Genomic DNA, 19,994 nt, shown 5'->3' on the forward strand with positions numbered 1-19,994 from the left:
GCTCATTCCACACTCAGCACCTTCTGAGTGAAGTTGTTCCCCCTCATGTTCCCCTTAAACATTTCACCTTTCATCCTTAACCCATACCCTCTAGTTCTACTCTCACCCAACCTCAGTAGAAAAAGCCTGCTTGTATTTACCCTATCTATACCCTTCATTTTATATACCTCTATCAAATCTCCTCTCATTCTCCTACACCTCAGGGAATAAAGTCCTAAACTATTCAACCATTCCCAAAAACACAAGTCCTCATGTCCCAGCAACACCCTTGTAGATTTTCTCTGTACTCTTTCGATCTTATTAATATCTTTCCTGTAGGCAGTTGACCAGAACTGCATACAATACTCCAAATTAAGCCCCACCAATGTCTTAATAACGTAACATCCCATCTTCTGTACTCAATACAGTGACTCATGAAGGCCAATACAGGGTATATTAAAAGCTTTCTTTGCCATCCTGTCTACCTGTGATGCCACTTTCAACAAATTATGGACCCTTACTTCCAGATCCCTTGGTTCTACAGCACTTATTACCCTACCATTCACTTTGTATGACCTACCCTGCTGGTCCTACTGAAGTGCAAAACCTTGCACTTGTCTATATTAAACTATATATGCCATTTTTCAGCCCATTTTTCCAGCTGATGCAGATCCTTCTACAATCCATGGTAGTCTTCCTCACTATCCACTACACCCCCAATCTTGTGGTGTCATTTGCAAATTTGCTGCTCCAGTTAACTACATTAACTGAAGAGGAGAGTGGACCATGGGAGAAAGGAAAGGAGGATGGGCACCAACAGGAAGTGACAGGCAGGTAAGAAGGAATTCAGCAACCAATCTCACAGTCCAATCCTTCTAGATCTAATGTTAATTCTCCAAAATTAAAGCTAAACCTCAAAAGATTTTGGGGTTCCCACATACCGTTCCAGCTATCTAAGCAACTTCAGCCCTGTATTCCACCATGAGCTAATCAAGCCCCCAGGCTTGTGCTGGTACCACTTCCTGAGCTGTTTCCAACTACTCCCTTCAGACAGACCCTCCTACTTACTCAGGTCCTCCTCCTTAAACCCGCTCTACTTTTCCATATTCCTGCTTCTGAACCGATCCTGGTTCTGTCCGGTCTCACCACCTCCGTCCAGATCCTTTACTCTCATGCGGCCATAATGGAAACTATAAAACTATTCCTATCATCCCCGAGACACATCAGAGTGCTCTACAGCATGGAAGCAGGACCTTTAGCCCAACTCATCCATGCCAACCAAGTTGCTTAACTGAATTAATCCCAATTGCCAGCATCTGGCCCATATTCTTCTAAACCAGCAGCTCCCAACCTGCAGTCCATTGACCCGTTGCTTTATGGTATTGATTCATAGCATAAAACAGCTTCTAAACTTTTCTCATCATGTACCTATCTAAATATCCTTTAAAAGCTGTAACTGTACCCAGCTCTACTGCTTTCTCTGGCCGCTTGTTGCACTTAACTACTACCTCCAATATAGAAAATCTTGCCTGTCAGGCCTCCCTTAAATCTTTTTTTCTCCCACCTTAAATCTACACCCTGAGCTTTAGGTTCCAGCACTCTGGAGGAAAGAAACTATAGTAATCACCTTATCTATACCCCTGATTACTTCATACATCTCAAAAAAGTCATCAATCTAGCTAAAAATTAATTAATGTCATTATTAATTCCCAATTCCAAACCCCATCCCCACTGCCAAATAACCTAGAATGACCTGCCTGTAATCTTATCCCCTTCCAAAACCAATCATGCAGGCTTCTGTCTCAGCACCCTCCCATACTTTTGCATACTGGCCATCTCCCTTCCCAGTGTCGAAGCAGGATCTTGAACCAAAATACCATCAATTTTTTTCTCTCACACAGATGCTGCTCAATCCGCCGAGTTCCTCCAGCAGGTTACAACACTTAAAACTGGAGGAACTGAGTGGGTGAGACAGCATCAATGGAGGGAAATAGACAGTCAACATTTCGGAACAAGACCCTTCAACTCCATTCTTGTGTCTCCAATGTATTACTCGCCTGCAAATCATTTTCTCACGCACCACTGACTTGGTGTTGAAACGAACATTTCATGGGTGAAGCTGCCCCCTCCATCCCACCCTCCATGCTTTGACCCGGGGCTGAAGCCCTAACTTCCTGCTTTGATTCTCTTCCTTAAAACCCCGCACCGTTTTAACGCGAGGTTAAAGTCCTCCTCTCATACTTTGACCCGGGGTTAAAGCCCTCCCTTTTAGTCCAGGGTTAAAGCTCTCCACTCCCCTTTGACCCGGAGTTGAACTCTCCCCTCTATTGACCCAGGGTTGAAGTCCTTCCCCTGGAGTCAGAGGTTATATTCCAGCAACTCACTCCCCTAGACCTCCAGCACCCACCTCACCACTTCGCTGTGCCCCTTGTAGGCGGCGATCATCAGGCAGGTATTGTCGTACTTGTTGGCGATGCGGATATCGGCGCGGTTCTCCACCAGGAAGCGCACGATGTCGAGGCGCCCGTCGAAGCAGGCGGCGCGCAGCGGCGTGGAGTTGGTGGCCGTAGTGTGGTTGACGTTGGCGCCGCCCGCCACCAGCAGCCGCACCACGTCGAGGTGGCCGGCGCCCGCAGCGCACCACAGCGCCGTGGCGCCGTCGATCACGTAGCCGTCGAAGCGCACGGTTCCCGTCTGCTCGGTCTCCACCCGGTAGTGCTCGAGCAGCAGTCGCACCACCTTGGCATGGCCGTTGCGGGCGGCGGCGATGAGCGGAGTGGCCCGCTGGCCCCCGCCACCACCGCCGCCGCCGCCGGGCCCACCACCGGGCCCCGGGCTCAGCTGCGCCAGTAGCCGGCGGCACTCGGCCTCCGAGCGGTTCAGCAGCAGCGCAGCCAGCGTCAACACCCGGCCCTCGCTCGCCGCCTTGTACACGTAGGCGGCCAGCGACTCCATCAGCCGCCCGACCCGCCGCTGTCCGCCATCCCCGATCCGGTTTGAAGCCCCGTCCGTCTGCCCGCTCACGGCGGTGTCTCCCCCTTGTCCTTCCGTATCACCAATGCGTGCAGCGCTGAAACCGCTCCGGTAGTGCATTCCTATCGTTCCGCTTCACACACTCAATTTTGCACTCTGTTACTGCTTTCACTCGCAAAATGCTGGAGAAACGCGTTAACGCAATCTGATGATAAAGGGTCTCCGCTCGAATATCTCGTCTGTTTATTCCCCTGACGCCTGCTAAGTTTCTCCAGTGTGTGTGTGTTCCTCAAGATCTGCAGAATCTCTTGCGTCTGTCACCGTTTTCCTTATTGGAATTGTTTTTGCTTTTATTATTGTCACATGTACCGAGATTCAGTGGAAAGATTTTCTTGCATACAGATCAGATCACTACACAGTGCACTGAGGTAGAACAAGGTAAAACAATAACAATGCAAAGTAAATTGAAACCACCTACAGAGGAAGTGGAGTGCAGGTGAAGAATAAGGTGCAAGATCGTATTGATGAAGATTTATAAAATTGTTGAGCTTTGTGTGATAAGGTAGACTCTCGACCTCTTAATCTACTTATGCTAGCCATGCACTTCATTGTCTGCCTGAACTGCCCTTTCTCTGTAATTGTAAAATAATAAACCAATTTATTCTTCACAAACGTCTTCCCCAATAAACATTAGAACATTAGGGGTGAACACAACATCAAGGCCCTCACCTATGAGTCGGCTGGTGTGGTATACTGCGTACGGTGCTCCCGGTGTGGCCTTTTATATATTGGTGAGACTTGACGCAGACTGGGAGACCATTTCACTGAAAACCTACACTCTGTCCACCAGAGAAAGCAGGATCTCCCAGTGGCCACACATTTTAATTCCACGTCCATTCTGATACGTCTATCCATGGCCTCCTCTACTGTCAAGATGAAGCCACACTCAGGTTGGAGGAACAACACCTTATATACTGGCTGGGTAGCCTCCAACCTGATGGCATGAACATTGACTTATATAATTTCTGTTAATGCCCCTCCTCTCCTTCTTACCCCATCCCTGATATATTCAGTTTTTTTCCCCCTCTTTTTTTTCTCTCTCTCTGCCCATCACTCTGCCTGTTCTCCATCTCCCTCTGGTGCTCCCCTCCCCCTTTCTTTCTCCCTAGGCCTCCCATCCCATGATCCTTTCCCTTCTCCAGCTCTGTATCCCTTTTGCCAATCACCTTTCCGGCTCTCAGCTTCACCCCACCCCCTCAGGTCTTCTCCTATCATTTCACAATTCCCCCTCCCCCTCCAACTTTCAAATCTCTTACTATCTTTCCTTTCAGTTAGTCCTGACGAAGGGTCTCGGCCCGAAAAGTGCTTCTTCCTACAGATGCTTCCTGGCCTGCTTTGTTCCACCAGCATTTTGTGTGTGTTGCATCAAGGTCTAAAGGACCCTGTCCCTTGGGGTACTGTTCTGTGCTCTACGGTCATTCTCCCCGAACACATGTCGCAGGTTGAATGGTCTTTCATTCCCATTTCTGGATCTGCTGCTTTATCAAAGCAGCAAGAAGGGTAACCAGAGGCCATGGAAGGGAGGCTGGTGTCTGTGATTTGCTGGGCTGTGTCCAGAACTCTGTAGTTTCCTGCAGTAGCGGGCAAAGCAGTTGCCATACCAAGCCGTGATGTTTTGTACAGTGATTCAATGAAAATTGGTGAGGGTCAAAAGGGATGTGCCAAATTTCTTCAGCTTAAAAACTTTTGTGAAATAATAACTTTGTTACTTTTTTTCACATTATTCTCCAATTCCAATTTCTTGCATGGTCACTTTACCTATCTGTCTTCCATTGACTCTTAGACACCTTACTGCTCACTAACCCACCTATCAGATCAGTTATATAATCATTGTCTTCTAACATGAAATTTGTTGTTTTATGGCATCAGTACAGTGCAAAGTCATAAAGGTTACTATAAATTAGATAAAGCAAGTTCAAAATAACTTTTATTATCAAAGTATATATATGACACCATATAAAACCCTGAAATTCATTTTCTTGTGCGTAAGTAAAATGGAGCTTGAAAAAGGAATAATTAGGTAGTAAATTATAAACACAAGAGATTATTCAGATGATAGAAATCCAGAGCGACAGACACAAAATGTTGAGGGAACTCAAGAGGTCAGGCAGCATCTATGGAAATAAATAAACAGTTGACATTAAGAGCCAAGATCTGAGGTAGTGTTTCATGGGGTTACGGACTGTTCAGAAGTCTGATGGCGGAGGAAAAAGACACTGTATGAATTGCTAAGCATATTCTTTCATCAAGGTCATTGTTACAGATTGTAAAGGGTATAGGAGCGGGCCCTGATCCTTGTGAAATACTGCCAGCTATTCAGAATCACTTTTAATATCACTGGCCTGTGTCGTGAAATTTGTTGTCTTTGTGGCAGCAGTACATTGCAATACATAATAACAGAAAAAATGTATTACAGTAAATATATATTAAATAGTTACATTAATTAAGTACTGTAGTGCTAAAATAGGTGGTATTCATGGGTTGAATGTCCATTCAAAAATCTGATCGCAGAGGGGAAGAGCTGTTCCTGAATCATTGAGTGTGTGGCTTCAGGCTCCTGTGCCTCCACCCTGATGGTAGCAACAAGAGGAGGGCACGTTCTGGGTGGTGGGGGTCCGTGATGATGGATGCTGCCTTTTAGAAGCATCACTACTTGTCTGCTTGTCTTGTCTTGTCTTGTCTGCTGCGGAGGCTAGAGCCCACAATGGAGCTGACTGAGTTCACAACTTTCTGCAGCTTCTTTTGATCCTGTGCGGTAACACCCCCACCCCCCAACACCAGACAGTGATGCAGCCAACTAGAGTGCCCTCCACCATACATCTGTAAAAGTTTGTGAGCGTCTTTGATGATGTAACAAATCTCAGACCCCTAATGAAATATTGCCAATGCCTTCTTTGTAGCTGAATCGATATAGTGAACCCAGAATAGATCCTCAGAGATGTCGACATCCAGGAACTTGATATTGCTCACTTCTGATCCACAGTCAGTTCTACGGTCTCACGGAGTGCAAGGTTGTTGCTGCAACACCGCTCAACTATATCTTGCTCCTGTACGTCTTCTCATCACCATCTGAAATTCCGTCAACAGTAGTTGTGTTGTTGGCAAATTTATAGATGGTATTTGAGCCACACAGTCATGGGTGTAGAGACAATGGAGCAGTGGGCTAAGCACACATCTTTGAGATAATCCAGTGTTGATTGTTAGCGGAGTGGAAATGTTATTTCCAATCCTTGTGACACACCAGTCAGAAGGTAACCCATTTATCCTGTGTCTCTATGCTGTTTTCTGTTGTTTGTGATACAGAGACTCTACCCTTCTCACCTAGAGCAACACACAAAGTGGAGGAACCCAGCAGGCTGGTCAGCACCTGTGGTTCCACTTCCACAGATGCTGCCTCTCCTGATGGTTTCCTCCAGCTTTTTGTGTGCATTCCTCAAGATTTCCCTCACCCAGAGTATCTTATTGGGCGGAGGACAAAAAGTAGAAAATAAATTAACACAAAATGCAGGAAACACTCAGTAATTTAGGCAGCATCTCAAAGTCAAAGTACGTATCCGTCACCATATACTACTTTGAGATTCATTTCCACGTGGTTATCGGCAAGAAATGCATTGTAGCAGCACAGTAGTGTAGTGGTTATCACAACACTTCACACTACAGGTGACCCGGGTTCAGTTCTTGCCACTGCCTGGGAGGAGTTTGAACGTTCCCTCTGCGGCATGGCGATTTCCTCCAGGTACTCCAGTTCCCTTCCACAGTCCAAAGACATACCTACTGATTGGTAAGTTAATTAGTTGAAAATTGTCAGGTGATTAGGCTAGAATTAAATCATGGGTTGCTGGGCAGCACTGCTGGAAGGGCCTATTCAATTCTGTATCTCAATCAATAAATTAACTTACGAAAAATTACACATAAACAAAAACTGCAAACTAATGTGTAAAAGAAAACAAAAATAAATAATAAAGTTCAAAGTAAATGTTATTATCAAAATACATGTATGTAACCATATACTACCCTGAGATTCATTTTCTTGTGGGCATACTCAATAAATATATAGACTAGTAACTATAACAGAATCAATGCAAGGCCACCCAATTAGGATGTTCAACTGGAGTGCTGAAGACAACACACTGTGGAAATAAAAGAAGAAAGAAATAATAATAATAAAAAACAACAATTATACCAGTGTCTAAGAAGAATAGTGTGGGCTGCCTTAATGACTATCACCCAGTAGCACTCATATCGACAGTGATGAAATGCTTTCAGAGGTTGGCCATGAATAGACTGAACTCCTGCCTCAGCAAGGACCTGGACCCATTGCAGTTTGCCTAATGCCACCATAGGTCAACAGCAGACGCAATCTCAAAGGCTCTCCACACGGCTTTAGACCACCTGGACACCACTAATACCTATGTCAGGATGCTGCTCATCGACTACAGCTCAGCATTTAATACCATCATTCCCACAATCCTGATTGAGAAGTTGCAGAACCTGGGCTTCTGTAATTGGATCCTCGACTTCCTAACCGGAAGATCACACTTTGTGCAGATTGGCGATTACATATCCTCCTCTCTGACGATCAACATTGGCACACCTCAGGGGTGTGTGCTTAGCCCATTGCTCTACTCTCTATACACACATGACTGTGTGGCTAAGCATAGCTCAAATACCATCTATACATTTACTGACGATACAACCATTGTTGGTAGAGTCTCAGGTGGTGATGAGAGGACTAACAGGAGTGAGAAATGCCAACTAGTGGAGTTGTGTCACAGCAACTTCCTGCCACTCAATGTCAGTAAGACAAAAGAGCTAATTGTGGACTTCAGGAAGAGTAAGACAAAGGAACACATACCAATCCTCACAGAGGGATCAGAAGTGGAGAGAGTGAGCAGTTTCAATTTCCTGGGTGTCAAGATTTCTGAGAATCTAACCTGGTCCCAACATATTGATGTAGTTATAAAGAAGGCAAGATGGCAGCTATATTTCATTAGGAGTTTGAAGAGATTTTTCATGTCAACAAATACTCTCAAAAACTTCTATAGTTGTCCCATGGAGAGCATTCTGACAGGCTGCATCACTGTCTGGTATGGAGGGGCTACTGCACAGCACCGAAAGAAGCTGCAGAAGGTTGTAAATTCAGTCAGCTCCATCTTGGGCACTAGCCTACAGGGTACCCAGGACATCTTTAGGGAGCGGGGTCTCAGAAACACAGCGTCCATTATTAAGGACCTCCAGCACCCAGGGCATGCCCTTTTCTCACTGATACCATCAGGTAGGAGGTACAGAAGCCTGAAGGCACACACTCAGTGATTCAGGAACAGCTTCTTCCCCTCTGCCATCCAATTCCTAAATGGACATTGAATCTTTGGACACTACCTCGCTTTTTTTTTAATATACTTTATTTCTGTTTTTGCATGTTTTTTAATCTATTCAACATATGTAATTGATTTACTTGTTTATTATTTTTAAATTTTATTTATTACTTTTCTGCTACATCATCTATTGCATTGAACTGCTGCTGCCAAGTTAATAAATTTCACGTCACATGCCGTTGTTAATAAACCTGACTCTGATTCCAATAAATAATAAATATTGAGAACATGAGATGAAGAGTCCATTGGTTCTGGGAACACTTCAATGATGGGGCAAGTGAAGTTATCTCCTTTGGTTCAAGAGCCTCCTGGTTGAGGGGTAACAACAGTTCCTGAACCTGATGGTGCAGAACATGAGTTGCAGAGTCCTTGAAAGTGGGTCGGTAGGTTGTGGGATCAGTTCATTATTGAGGTGAGTTAAGTTAATCATGCTGCTTCAGGATTCTGATGATTGTAGAACCATAGAACATTACAGCACAGAAACAGGCCTTTTGGCCCTTGTGCCAAACCATTTTTCTGCCTAGTCCCACTGACCTGTACCTGGGCCATATCCCACCAAACCCCTCTCATCCATATACCTGTCCAAGTTTTTCTTAAATGTCAAAAGTGAGCCCGCATTCACCACTTCATCTGACAGCTCATTCCACACTCCCACCACTCTCTGCGTGAAGAAGCCCCCCCCAATGTTCCCTTTAATTTTTTCCCCCTTCACCCTTAACCCATGACCTCTGTTTTTTTTCTCCCCGGCCTCAGTGGAAAAAGCCTGCTTGTATTCACTCTATCTATACCCATCATAATTTTATACACCTCTATCAAATCACCCCTTATTCTCCTACACTCCAGGGAATAAAGTCCTAACCTATTCAACCTTTCTCTGTAACTCAGTTTCTCAAGTCCCGGCAACATCCTTGTAAAACTTTTCTGCACTCTTTCAACCTTATTAATATCCTTCCTGTAATGAGGTGACCAAAACTGCATACAATACTCCAAATTCGGTTTCACCAATTGTAGGGTAATAACTGTTCTTGAACCTGGTGGCGTAGGACCAGCAGAGAAATCATTGTAATGATAGTCAGGAGCTTAAAACTCTCCACAGATATCACATTATATAAGTCGGTGATAATAAACCGAATTCTGAGATGGTCCCTGAGCCGCTGGGTGTTTCCAGCGTTCCCTCTTTAAATGTCAGATATTCAGCGATTTTTTTTTACGTTAATCTCAGATTTCTTACGTTTGACAGATATCAGCTGACTGGAGTAGGCACATGTGGAGGGCAGATTCAAACGGGAGAGGGCGTTCCGGACCGACCAAGTGTGGCAGCGGAGAGGGTGTTCCTTGCACCGAGGAACAAGAGGCAAGCTGAAAGCATGCGAAAGGCTTCCTCGGCTGCAGCCGAGCTTCCCCCGACTGCTTGCAGGAAGAGAGTGGACGAGCCCCGTGTATCCAGCCAGGCGGCGTTAAACACGATGTGAGCTGCGAGCGGGGTGGCAAATTCCTCGGTCACATCTGGTGCGGATGTGCCTCCTGGGTCGGGATTGGGCAAGTGCAAAAAAAAACCGTCATTAGAACAGGGGAACCGGCGTCTGGTGCACAGGGGAAGTGACAGAGGCAGCTCTACCATGCGGAAACGGCAGCAGCAACCTCTACAAGCTCCCTTCTTCCTGCCCAGGTTCGTTGTTATATTTGTTTTTTTTTAAAAGAGTCCGACAGAGTGGTTTCAAGCCATTTCCAGCCCACACTGCTCTTGCATGTGGGTCCGTTTCCCATTGATCTTTCGCACGAGTCGCTCACAAGAGGGGCGGCTGATTCCTCGGCAATATTTTGCACAGATGGCATACGGCATTCTCATATTCGCAACCAGCTGCCCGGCGCAGAGTGTTCGATCCCCGGCGGGGGCGACGGGTTGATTTTATCTCACTGCAAACTTTGTTTGGAACTTTGGTTTGGTCTGGTCCTTCCCCCCTCCCCCCCCCCCCCCCCAGGCGCTCGGGTTGTACGAAGAATATCTTAAATTTGTTATGATTAGTTATTATATGTGCTAAAATTGACATGTTGCTCATCTTGGGCAATCGCGCTTGGTTTGATGTACTGGTTCAGGTATTTCCCGGAGACTTTGTCTTGGCGAATGGAGGTTACTTTGGTAATTTGTCACCGTGCTTCCCCGTCACTGTATTTTACAAGTGTTCAACACTCCGGCCCCATTAAAGTAACCGGAGAACAGCCGGGTCCTCAAGTATGCATGGATGCACACACACACACACACACACACACACACACACACACACACACACACACAACTCTCTCTCACTCTCACACACACTCAGACAATTATCACACACAAATATCACATACACACACAGACAACTCTCTCACACACTCACAATTATCACACACAAATATCACATACACAGACAACTCTCTCACTCGCACACACACTCACAGACAACTCTCTCACTCTCACACACACTCACAGACAACTCTCTCACTCTCACACACACTCACAAACAACTCTCTCTCACTCACACACACACTCACAGACAACTCTCTCACACACACACTCACAGACAACTCTCACACACACACTCACAGACAACTCTCACTCTCACACACACACAGACAACTCTCTCACTCACACACACACACTCAGACAAATCTCACTCACACACACTCACAGACAACTCTCTCTCACTCTCTCACACACTCAGACAACTCACTCTCACACACACACTCATAGACAACTATCACACTCTCACACAGGCAGATAACTATCACATACACACACTCAACTATCACACACACTCACAGACAACTCTCTCACTCACACACACAGATAACTATCACATACACACACTCAACTATCACACACACACAGAGTCAGACAACTCTCTCACTCACACACACACAGACAACTCTCTCACTCTCTCACACACACAGACAACTAACACACATACTCACAGACAGCTATCTCTCACTCTCACACAGACAACTATTACATACACATACAGACCCACTCAAACAACTACCACACACTCTCTCTCTCTCTCACACAACATTTGGGTGCACTGACTGGTGATCAGAAACCTTGACAATTTTTCCTTCCAATATCCCTCCTTCCAGCTGAAGCATCAGACAAGTAGTGGTTTGTAAAGGATCAAACTCTGAACTAGATGCTGCCAAAACTAATCTCCCTTGTATATGTTAGTCACCAATTTGATAGCATAGTGCCAATTAATGTCTTGTTTCACCAAAAAGAGTTGTTCCAGATCTTAGTTTTTCAGAGAGAGCACATTTTGCAGAGTTGTCAATTACAATGGTCTTATCTGCTTGCACAGCACAATATAATTTTACCCCCTTCGACAACTGCCGCTGTTAGAGTAATCAGGATACCCTGAATCTGAGTGTCGATGAAACTGACCACCTCTTGAATTATCACAAGCATTGTAACAATGTTGAGGCTTCTTTAAAACATATACTGTATAGTCATTTCTGTTCCCTTGGAACGTGTATACATCTACACCAGTACTCGCTATGCTCTGTTCCAGGTTGGAATAGTCGGGTGGGGGAGGTGTGGGAAGACAGAAAGGAGGTTAAAGGACCTGTACAGATTAAAGTTTGCTACACCAACACCAATCTCTCTCTTCATTCTGTCTGTCTTTGGCACCTTATAATTGGCATTTTTTTCCAGCTTTCTATCTGGGCTTACAAATAGGCATTCTTATTCTAAGGTGGATGCTTTGCATTTTTAATCATCGCCTTGCATTGGTCGCAACAATCAACCAATAACAGTTTTTAGCTATATCGCCCTATTATTTGAAAATATCCACTCCTGATCAGGCAAATTTAGTTCAGTAAAGAAACTAGCATAATCAAAGACCCCTCCCATTCTGGACATTCACACTTCTACATTCTCCTTATCAGGCAGAGGATGGAAAAGCCTGAAAGCACATATCTTCAGGCTTAGGAGTAGCTTCTTCTTCCGCTATTATCAGACTCTTGTACGATAAGATGGACTCTTGACCTCACAATCCACCTCATTATGATCTTGCACCTTATCATTTACCCGCACTGACCATGTTCAGTAGTTTTTACACTTTATTCTGCCTTGTTACTGTTTTACCTTATTCTACCTCAATGCACTGTATCTGATCTGATCTGTACAAACCGTATGCAAGACAATATTTTTGTTGTATCTTGGCAGATGTGTCAACAATAAACCAACATCAATATGTAAAGTCCTGTAGAGATTTTTGAAGAAATGAATAAGAATCAGTGTTTGTTAAATTCATCCTTAGGATTTAGGCTTTGCTGACAAGCTCCGCACGGTGTAATATAATATTTCCAGCTACTCCATATGGAAAGACAACTGATTAACAATATACCCTGATTCAGATTCATTTATTTATCACATGTACAGTGAAATAAGATTTTTGTGGTAACGACCAACACAATCTGAAGATGTGCTGAGGGTGGCACAGGGGTGCCGCCACGCATTCCGGCATCAATATAGCACGCCTACGGTGCTCGGCAGAGCAACCAAACAACAACAGCAAAACAAGCCTCGCTCCGCCCTACCACCCACACACACACACACACACACACACACACACACAGGGTCCTCAAACCCCAGACAGGCTGTCTCCAGGGTCCAGCCTCCTGCAGACTCTCTCACTCGCAGGCAATAGGCTTTGACTTCCCCATTCTCAGGGCTCTGGCCGTCAATTTCCGGACATCTGATTGACCTTTGGACTTTGATCTTCAGTATCCATCCCAGGACTCGCCAGTGATGACAAACGTCTGCTAGCCATCTTCTCCATATGGATAGCACCCAGGACAGCATGCACTGTTCAATTAGTATTTATCACCTACTCACTCCATCCAGCGGCAGGGCTTTAGTGGCCTACCCATGGAGTGAACCTCAGTAACTTCCTGAAGTTCCTCAGTTGCTACTCCCCAGAGCAGATGGTCATTGCCTAGAACAGGGGTTCCCAACCTTTTTTATGGCATGGACCCCTACCATCAACCAAGGGGGTCCAGGGATAGGGAACCCCTGGTCTGGAAGATCAAGGACAGTGGTTGCCATGTCCTCAAGTTCCACACCATTCCTGAGATGCTTCGCCATTCCTCTGAAACTCCCATGAACAAAAATATGGCTGTATCTATAGCCAAGCAACTACGCTGGGGAAAATATTGCTCAGTTCCATCAATGCCCATATGTGGAAAATACCTGTAAGCATTAGATAATTGCTTGTGTAAACTTGATCAAAGTCTTTAGGGGTCATTGAGTTCTATGCTTTAAAACTTCTCTCTAGACTTGAGTGATAACAACATAGCATTATTGTGACCAATATGTCATAGAACTCTGATCTCCAACCTCCGCTGCCTTGCAGATACACCCAGTCACGAGGAAGGCTCCGGGAGTAAACCCCGGGGAAAATAATCCGGAGCTGGAATCCCTAAGGCAGTCCCACGTTGAGTTCAATGCTGACTGGCAATTCCTGCGATGCCGCTGGCACCAAACTGTATCAGTCTCTGCCATTCCTTTGGGTTCAACAGCTTGTCCTCCATATTGTACTGCCCAGCCTTGTTATCTAGACAGCTAGGATGAAATGTCCATGGTCAACCCTGACCCAGAGAGGCCTCACTGTGCCATAGTCACAGAGAACTACAGCGCAGAAACAGGCCTTTCGGCCCATCTGATCCATGCCTAACAATTATTCTGCCACACTGGGACCATAGCCCCCCATACCCCTCACTTCCTTCTACCTATCCAAACTTCTCTTTGATGTTGAAATCAAACCCGCCCCCCATCCGCCACTTCTGCTGGCACCTCATACCACACTCACACCACGTTCTGAGTGAAGAAATTCCCCCTCATGTTTCACCATTCACCCTTAACCTGTGACCTCCAGTTCTAGCCTCACCCAATCTCAGTGGGGGGTGGGGGGAAGTCTGCTTGCATTTGCCCTATCTGTACCCCTCATAACAGAGTTAATTGTGCCTGGGGAAACTAGAAGAAAAAGGGAAGGGGAGGAGGGTTGCAAACACCAGCGACTGACTGCACCTTTCCCAACCTCCTTCCCCTCACAAGCTCAGGAACAAATGCTAAGCCTCACTTTATTTCACAACAACCACACCAGACCTGCCCAAGTAGCAATTTCAGCGGCACTTTAATCCCCAGCCCGCAAGAGGAATGGCTGATTCCCCTAACCGATGACAGAGTAACTCCAGGGCTTCATTCTACCAGTGGATAAACAGCTCTGTTATCAATTATAACCCTTGCCAACATTACTGATCAAAACTCAGATTAAACTCACTTGCAGCAAATGCCCAGGATCGGTAAGCGTGACAGGATGGTGACAAGTTCATCTTTATGATGTAAGCAGTAGTAATGAGATTTTTATCATGTGACTACTAAAATGAAGGAGGCAATGTCTTACCCGGGAGCTGGACGTCACATCATAATTAGTCGCTGATAATGCATCAGAATCAGATTTATTAACGTTGACATGTGTTGGTTTGTAGCAGCAGTACAGTGAAAGACTTAAACATTGCAGGCGGTAGGAGGCACGGACAGAGTTGGCACCCGTTTCTCAGGACTGAAATGGCTAACAAGAGAGGGCACAATGTTATGGTGGTCGTAGGGGAGAATAGCGGGGAGATTTCAGAGGTAGATTTTTTACACAGAGGCTGAGTGCATGGAACGCACTGCCAGGAGTGTTGGTAGAGGCAGATACACTGGAGACATTTAGATAGGTACTTGGATAAAAGAAAAATAGAGGGCTAGTTCAATTTCAAGTTTAATTGTCAATCATTTATACAACAATACCCATGAATGCTGCCAAACAAAACAGCATTCCTCCGGGGCCAAGGTGCAGAACAAAGTTCCAACAGTCATACGCAACACAAGAGCATGTAGCACATACAATTATGACAGCAGTAAACATACAGTCACACAAAAAGTAATACAGCCCCAAGTCCGACTGTCATGTCCAGTAGATTGATGGTGCAGGAGACGTTGTCAGCAGGGACAAGCCCTCAGCAGTCCAATCACCTCCTGCTTGTACAGCCGCAGACCGATGCAATTCAGCTTGTCTTTCACCAAGCCAACACTAGAGGGCAGCACCAACAGGCGGACCCAGAACCCAACCAGGTCACCACACCACATCACCTCTGGCATCTCCTCCCCAGACAGCTGTAACTGGTAACTAAACAGAATGGGGACCGAGTATGCTCTCTTTTTCTTCGGTTGTCCGTCAGAATCTGATGACGATGTCCAGTCCTTTAACGGTGAGATCTTTGATGACTATACAGTCCTATCCTGGACCCACAAGTTCTACTGCAGGTGGGACATGCATATGTGGTAGTGGTGATGGCTATCCTGGCTTGTTCTTTCCATCTCCAGAATGCGAACCCCATCCCTACACAGCTGTCGCCAAGTGTTACGGTCAGCAGCAACATCCTCCAGGTCCTCAGGTCTGATCTTGCACTACAACCAAAGACACACCCGCCCCTCAGGGACCTGGATTTGCAGTATTCTACATTACCAATGTCCTACAGGGTCTTGCGATCACAAGAAAGGTGTCCAAGACAATCGCACACTCCATGTGTTTAAAGTTATACACCGCGTTCGTGCACTGACTCCGGAGCCTTCCTGGAGCGGTCCGCACCAAGTCCAGCTCCTCCATTCACTGATGGGGTGGACCTGCAGCACTTGATGTTCTTAATAAGCAGCAGTTCCTTGCAAGCGTGTAAAGGTGTAAAGGATGAACATGTATACCTTGAGTGGCCGCTGCGTCCCGAGTGCACTACTGGCTATGTGGGAGGGAAGCTTTAGATTGATCTTGGAGTACGTAGGTTCAGCTGTCAGCTCAACATCGTGATGTACTGTGCTGTTCTGTTTACAGTGCGGAAGAGAAATGGCAGGGCCGTGCTCATGGGTTTGTGGACCATTCAGAAATCAGGCAGAGGAGCTGTTCTTAAAGTTTTGTGTCTTGAGGCTGCTGTACCTACACCCTGATGGTAGTAGTAAAAGAGGGTGTGTCTCAGATGGTGACGGTCCATGATGTACTCCACTCCCTGGGTTTCTGTTTTCTCGTTTAATGAGATACAGGGCAGAATAGGCCCTTTGAGCCACGGCTCCTCAGAATCCCGCGATTATAATCCTAGTCTAATCACGGGACAATTTACAATGCCCAATTAACCTACCAACCATACGTCTTTGGACTGTGGGAGGAAACCCACATGTGGTCATGGGGAGAACGTACAAACTCCCCACAGGCAGCAGCTGGAATTGAACCCGGGTCGCTGGACTGTAAAGTGTTGTGCTAACCACCACGCTACCGTGTGCTGTTGTTGAAGCTCTCTGTCCATGTACTCTAGTTTCTATAGTAAGCAAAGCAGTGAGTGACCGCGGTGGCAGTTCAGCTACGGGCAATCTGCCGGAGGAACTCAGTGGGTTGAGGAGCATCTCTGGATGAGTCAGATTATTGACAGTTCAGGCTAAAACATGTCAGGACACTCTTTACCACAAGAAGTCAGTTTCTGGCTTCTGTGCCCTTCTTTTCCAGTCCTGGTGAAGAATCTCCACCTGCAATGTTGATTGTTTATTCCTCTCTATAGATGCTGCCTGGCCCACTGGTTCCTCCAGCATTTTGTGCGTGTTGTGACTGTTCGGCCCAGCTGGTTGAGAGGCAGGGTGTGAGTGGGTGATTCGCTGGTGACCCAGGAAGGGGGAGAATGTCCAAACACCTGATACAAGAGGTGCACAGGCTTCCCTCACCTCCTCTGGAGGGTTGTTGGACAAAGAGAGTTGGATCTCCGCAATGGCCAGTCTTAAAATGATTGGGTGAGGATGTGTTGGGCGCTGTAGCGTAGTGGTTAGCACCAGCTGTAAGAGGAGGGTTGAATTTCCGCCTTGGTCTGTACGGAGTTTTGCGTTATCCCCGTGACCGCGTGGGTTTTCTCAGGGTGCTCCAGTTTCCTTCCACATTCCAAAGACGTACAGTAAACTGTGTGCACACTATGCTGGCACTGGAAGCATGGCGACACTTGTGGGCTGCCCAGCACAATCCTCACTGATTTTATTTGAAGCAGACAACCCATTTCACTGTATATTTTGATGTACATGTGACTAATAAAGCCAAACTTTAATTTCTTTCTTCCTACCCATAGCGTCTCATGCACCACTGACCTTCACTGTCTGAATAGTGCCAGGCTACATAGCAGAACGGAGGGAACCGAATGGTCACAGGCTCTAAGGGCCAGACTGACAACTGAGGAGAAAGATTCTATGTACATTATTCATGCTGCAAATGGCTATTGAAATCTAACACCAATCCGCGCTTTCTTTTGACATCTAAACCTTTGTAACGTCCTCCAGCTGTGACAGTGGGTTAGACTGTCAATATGTCAACAGTTTGTGGAGTTCATGTTCCATGTCAGAATCAGAAACTCTGTTTAGAATATGCAGTTTGCCTTTTTAAAGACTTGTGAATCCTGAGTTCACATTCTGTTCATGTGACTATCCACAAACCCTAATATTTTAGTCAGAAGATAGGCATCCATTAGTCTCGCGAGACCGTGGATTTGTGCCTTGGAAAGTTTCCAGGGCGCAGGCCTGGGCAGGGTTGTATGGGAGTTGCCCATGCTGCAAGTCTCCCCTCTCCACACCACCAATGTTGTCCAAAGGAAGGGCAAGGGCCGATTCAGCTTGGCAGTGGTGTCATTGCAGAGCAAGTGCCTTGCTCAAGGACGCAACACGCTGCCTCAGCTGAGGCTTGAACTAGCGACCTTCAACTTTCCAGTCCTGACTTGAACCACGCACTAACACAGTCAGATACCGTGTCTGATTTTCCATAGATGGTAGGACACAAACTCAAAAACATTTCAGGTCTGGGATGAGTATATTTCCAACATGCCTTGTATTTCTTCAACTTTGGAAGTTTTATGAAGTGGAGATAGAGAGATTTAGAGTGGTGAGATGGAGATGCATGTCTACCATAGGAGGTGTAAGGCACTCATTCCTTCCACTAGCCTGCAGGTCACCCTTGGGCAAGATGTAGAACCTGCTTAGCCCCCGATCAGGGTCACGTGAAGCCATGGGAGCAGGCAGTGGATGCTCATATGAGCAGCCGGTGCCTACCACGTCCGGGTTATGCGACCACTGACACCAGGCAGGCAATCATCCATTTTGTAAAGACACTGCCCAGAGGAAAACAATGGCAAACCACTTCTGCGGAAAAAGTTTCCAAAAACAATCATAGTCATGGATAAGACCATGATCACCCAGGTCAAATGACACGGCACAAAATGATGATAGAAAGGTTAGCTTTATTTGTCAGATATACTTTGTAACATACAGTGAAGTGTGTTGTTTGTGTCGACAACCAACACAGTCCGAGGGTGTGCTGGGGGCAGTCCGCAAGTGTCACCGCACTTCTGGTGTTAACATAGCATGCTCACGATTTATTAACCCTAACCCGTATGCCTTTACAATGTGGAAATCCACACGGTCGTGGGGAGAAGGTACAGGCTTCTTACAGAATTGAACCCCAATCTTCAGATTTCTGGTGCTGTAAAGCATTACACTAACCACTATGTTACCACAGTAGCATGCAGTGTTAGCTTCCCCACGTTTTACCAGGGTTGGAATCTAGAATTGGACTCCCATTGATTGGGTGGGTATTTTGCAGCTGGAGTTCAGTAGTGTAAGTGGATCATGTTTTTTTTTAAAAGGACGTGGTTGGTTTACTGTAAGTTCCACTTCTTTGTGCTTTCAAGGAATGCAGGAAAGGAGCCGGAGAACCTGGATAAAAAGCCTCATTTTCACTTGGATCTTTGGTTTTACTTCACGATGCAAAACTGGATCCTGGATTTTGGTCGCCCAATTGCAATGGTAAGTGGTGGATCTGTGAATGGGGAAAGGGGAAAGGTTCATTCCTGAAATTGGGAAGACTGAGAGCTGACCTGAGACTCTTCAGTGTTATAGAAGGCATGAAGTTGTGGAGGAATTGCCCACTAGAGACCCATCAATATAGGACAGTGTGGTAAAAATCCCCAAAAGGCCATAAGACATAGGAGCAGAATTAACCCATTCAGCCCATCCAAGTTGCTCTGCCATTCAATCATGGCTGATTTATTTTCCTTCTCATTCCCAATCCTTCTCCCTGTAACGTTTCACACCCTTACTAATTGAGTACCTATCAAAGTTCAAAGTATATTTATTATCAAAGTACATATACAGTATACAGCCTGGAATTCACCTTCTCCACAGGCAAACAATGACCATGGAACCAACCCGTTCAAAGAAAAACATCAAATATCAAATCGCCCTCCCCCCCTTGCAAAAAAATGTCACAAATGGCAATGAATAAGCATTGAGTATGGACCACAAAAGGTGTATTTCAGTACAGTTCAGCTCAGCGTTCGTCATCTGCAGACATTCCTGATTCAAAAATCACCCAAAAGTAGCAACAGAAAAAGAGTGACCCGAACTAGAACGAGAAATAGACCACATTGTAAAAACTGAATTGGAGTCTAAATCTCCAATCCACGTCGATTAAACTTTGCTCCTGCCACATCCGCCAACGTCATCGATGGAGAGAGAGA

At 45.9% G+C, this 19,994-nt stretch overlaps 2 protein-coding genes across 4 annotated transcripts in view; one reads left to right on the plus strand and one right to left on the minus strand.

The window, feature by feature from the left end:
* The window catches only part of fem1b (fem-1 homolog b), a 49,927-nt gene extending 46,773 nt beyond the window's left edge, over window positions 1–3,154 (minus strand). For 2 of the 3 annotated variants that reach the window (XM_059952966.1, XM_059952965.1), the window contains exon 1: window positions 2,387–3,154. In XM_059952966.1, coding sequence (XP_059808949.1) covers window positions 2,387–3,072 — 686 coding nt within the window. In that variant the 5' untranslated portion in view covers window positions 3,073–3,154. The remainder of the gene's footprint in view (window positions 1–2,386) is intronic. The other variant, XR_009508416.1, reaches the window with a different exon arrangement.
* Window positions 2,205–19,994, plus strand: part of LOC132382600 (ceroid-lipofuscinosis neuronal protein 6 homolog) — a 45,883-nt gene continuing 28,093 nt past the window's right edge. The window contains exons 1-3 of the mRNA XM_059952981.1: window positions 2,205–2,431; window positions 9,628–10,056; window positions 19,167–19,281. Coding sequence (XP_059808964.1) covers window positions 10,007–10,056; window positions 19,167–19,281 — 165 coding nt within the window. The 5' untranslated portion in view covers window positions 2,205–2,431; window positions 9,628–10,006. The remainder of the gene's footprint in view (window positions 2,432–9,627; window positions 10,057–19,166; window positions 19,282–19,994) is intronic.

This window comes from Hypanus sabinus, chromosome 28 (genome assembly GCF_030144855.1).
Source record: "Hypanus sabinus isolate sHypSab1 chromosome 28, sHypSab1.hap1, whole genome shotgun sequence".
Lineage (NCBI taxonomy): Eukaryota > Metazoa > Chordata > Chondrichthyes > Myliobatiformes > Dasyatidae > Hypanus > Hypanus sabinus.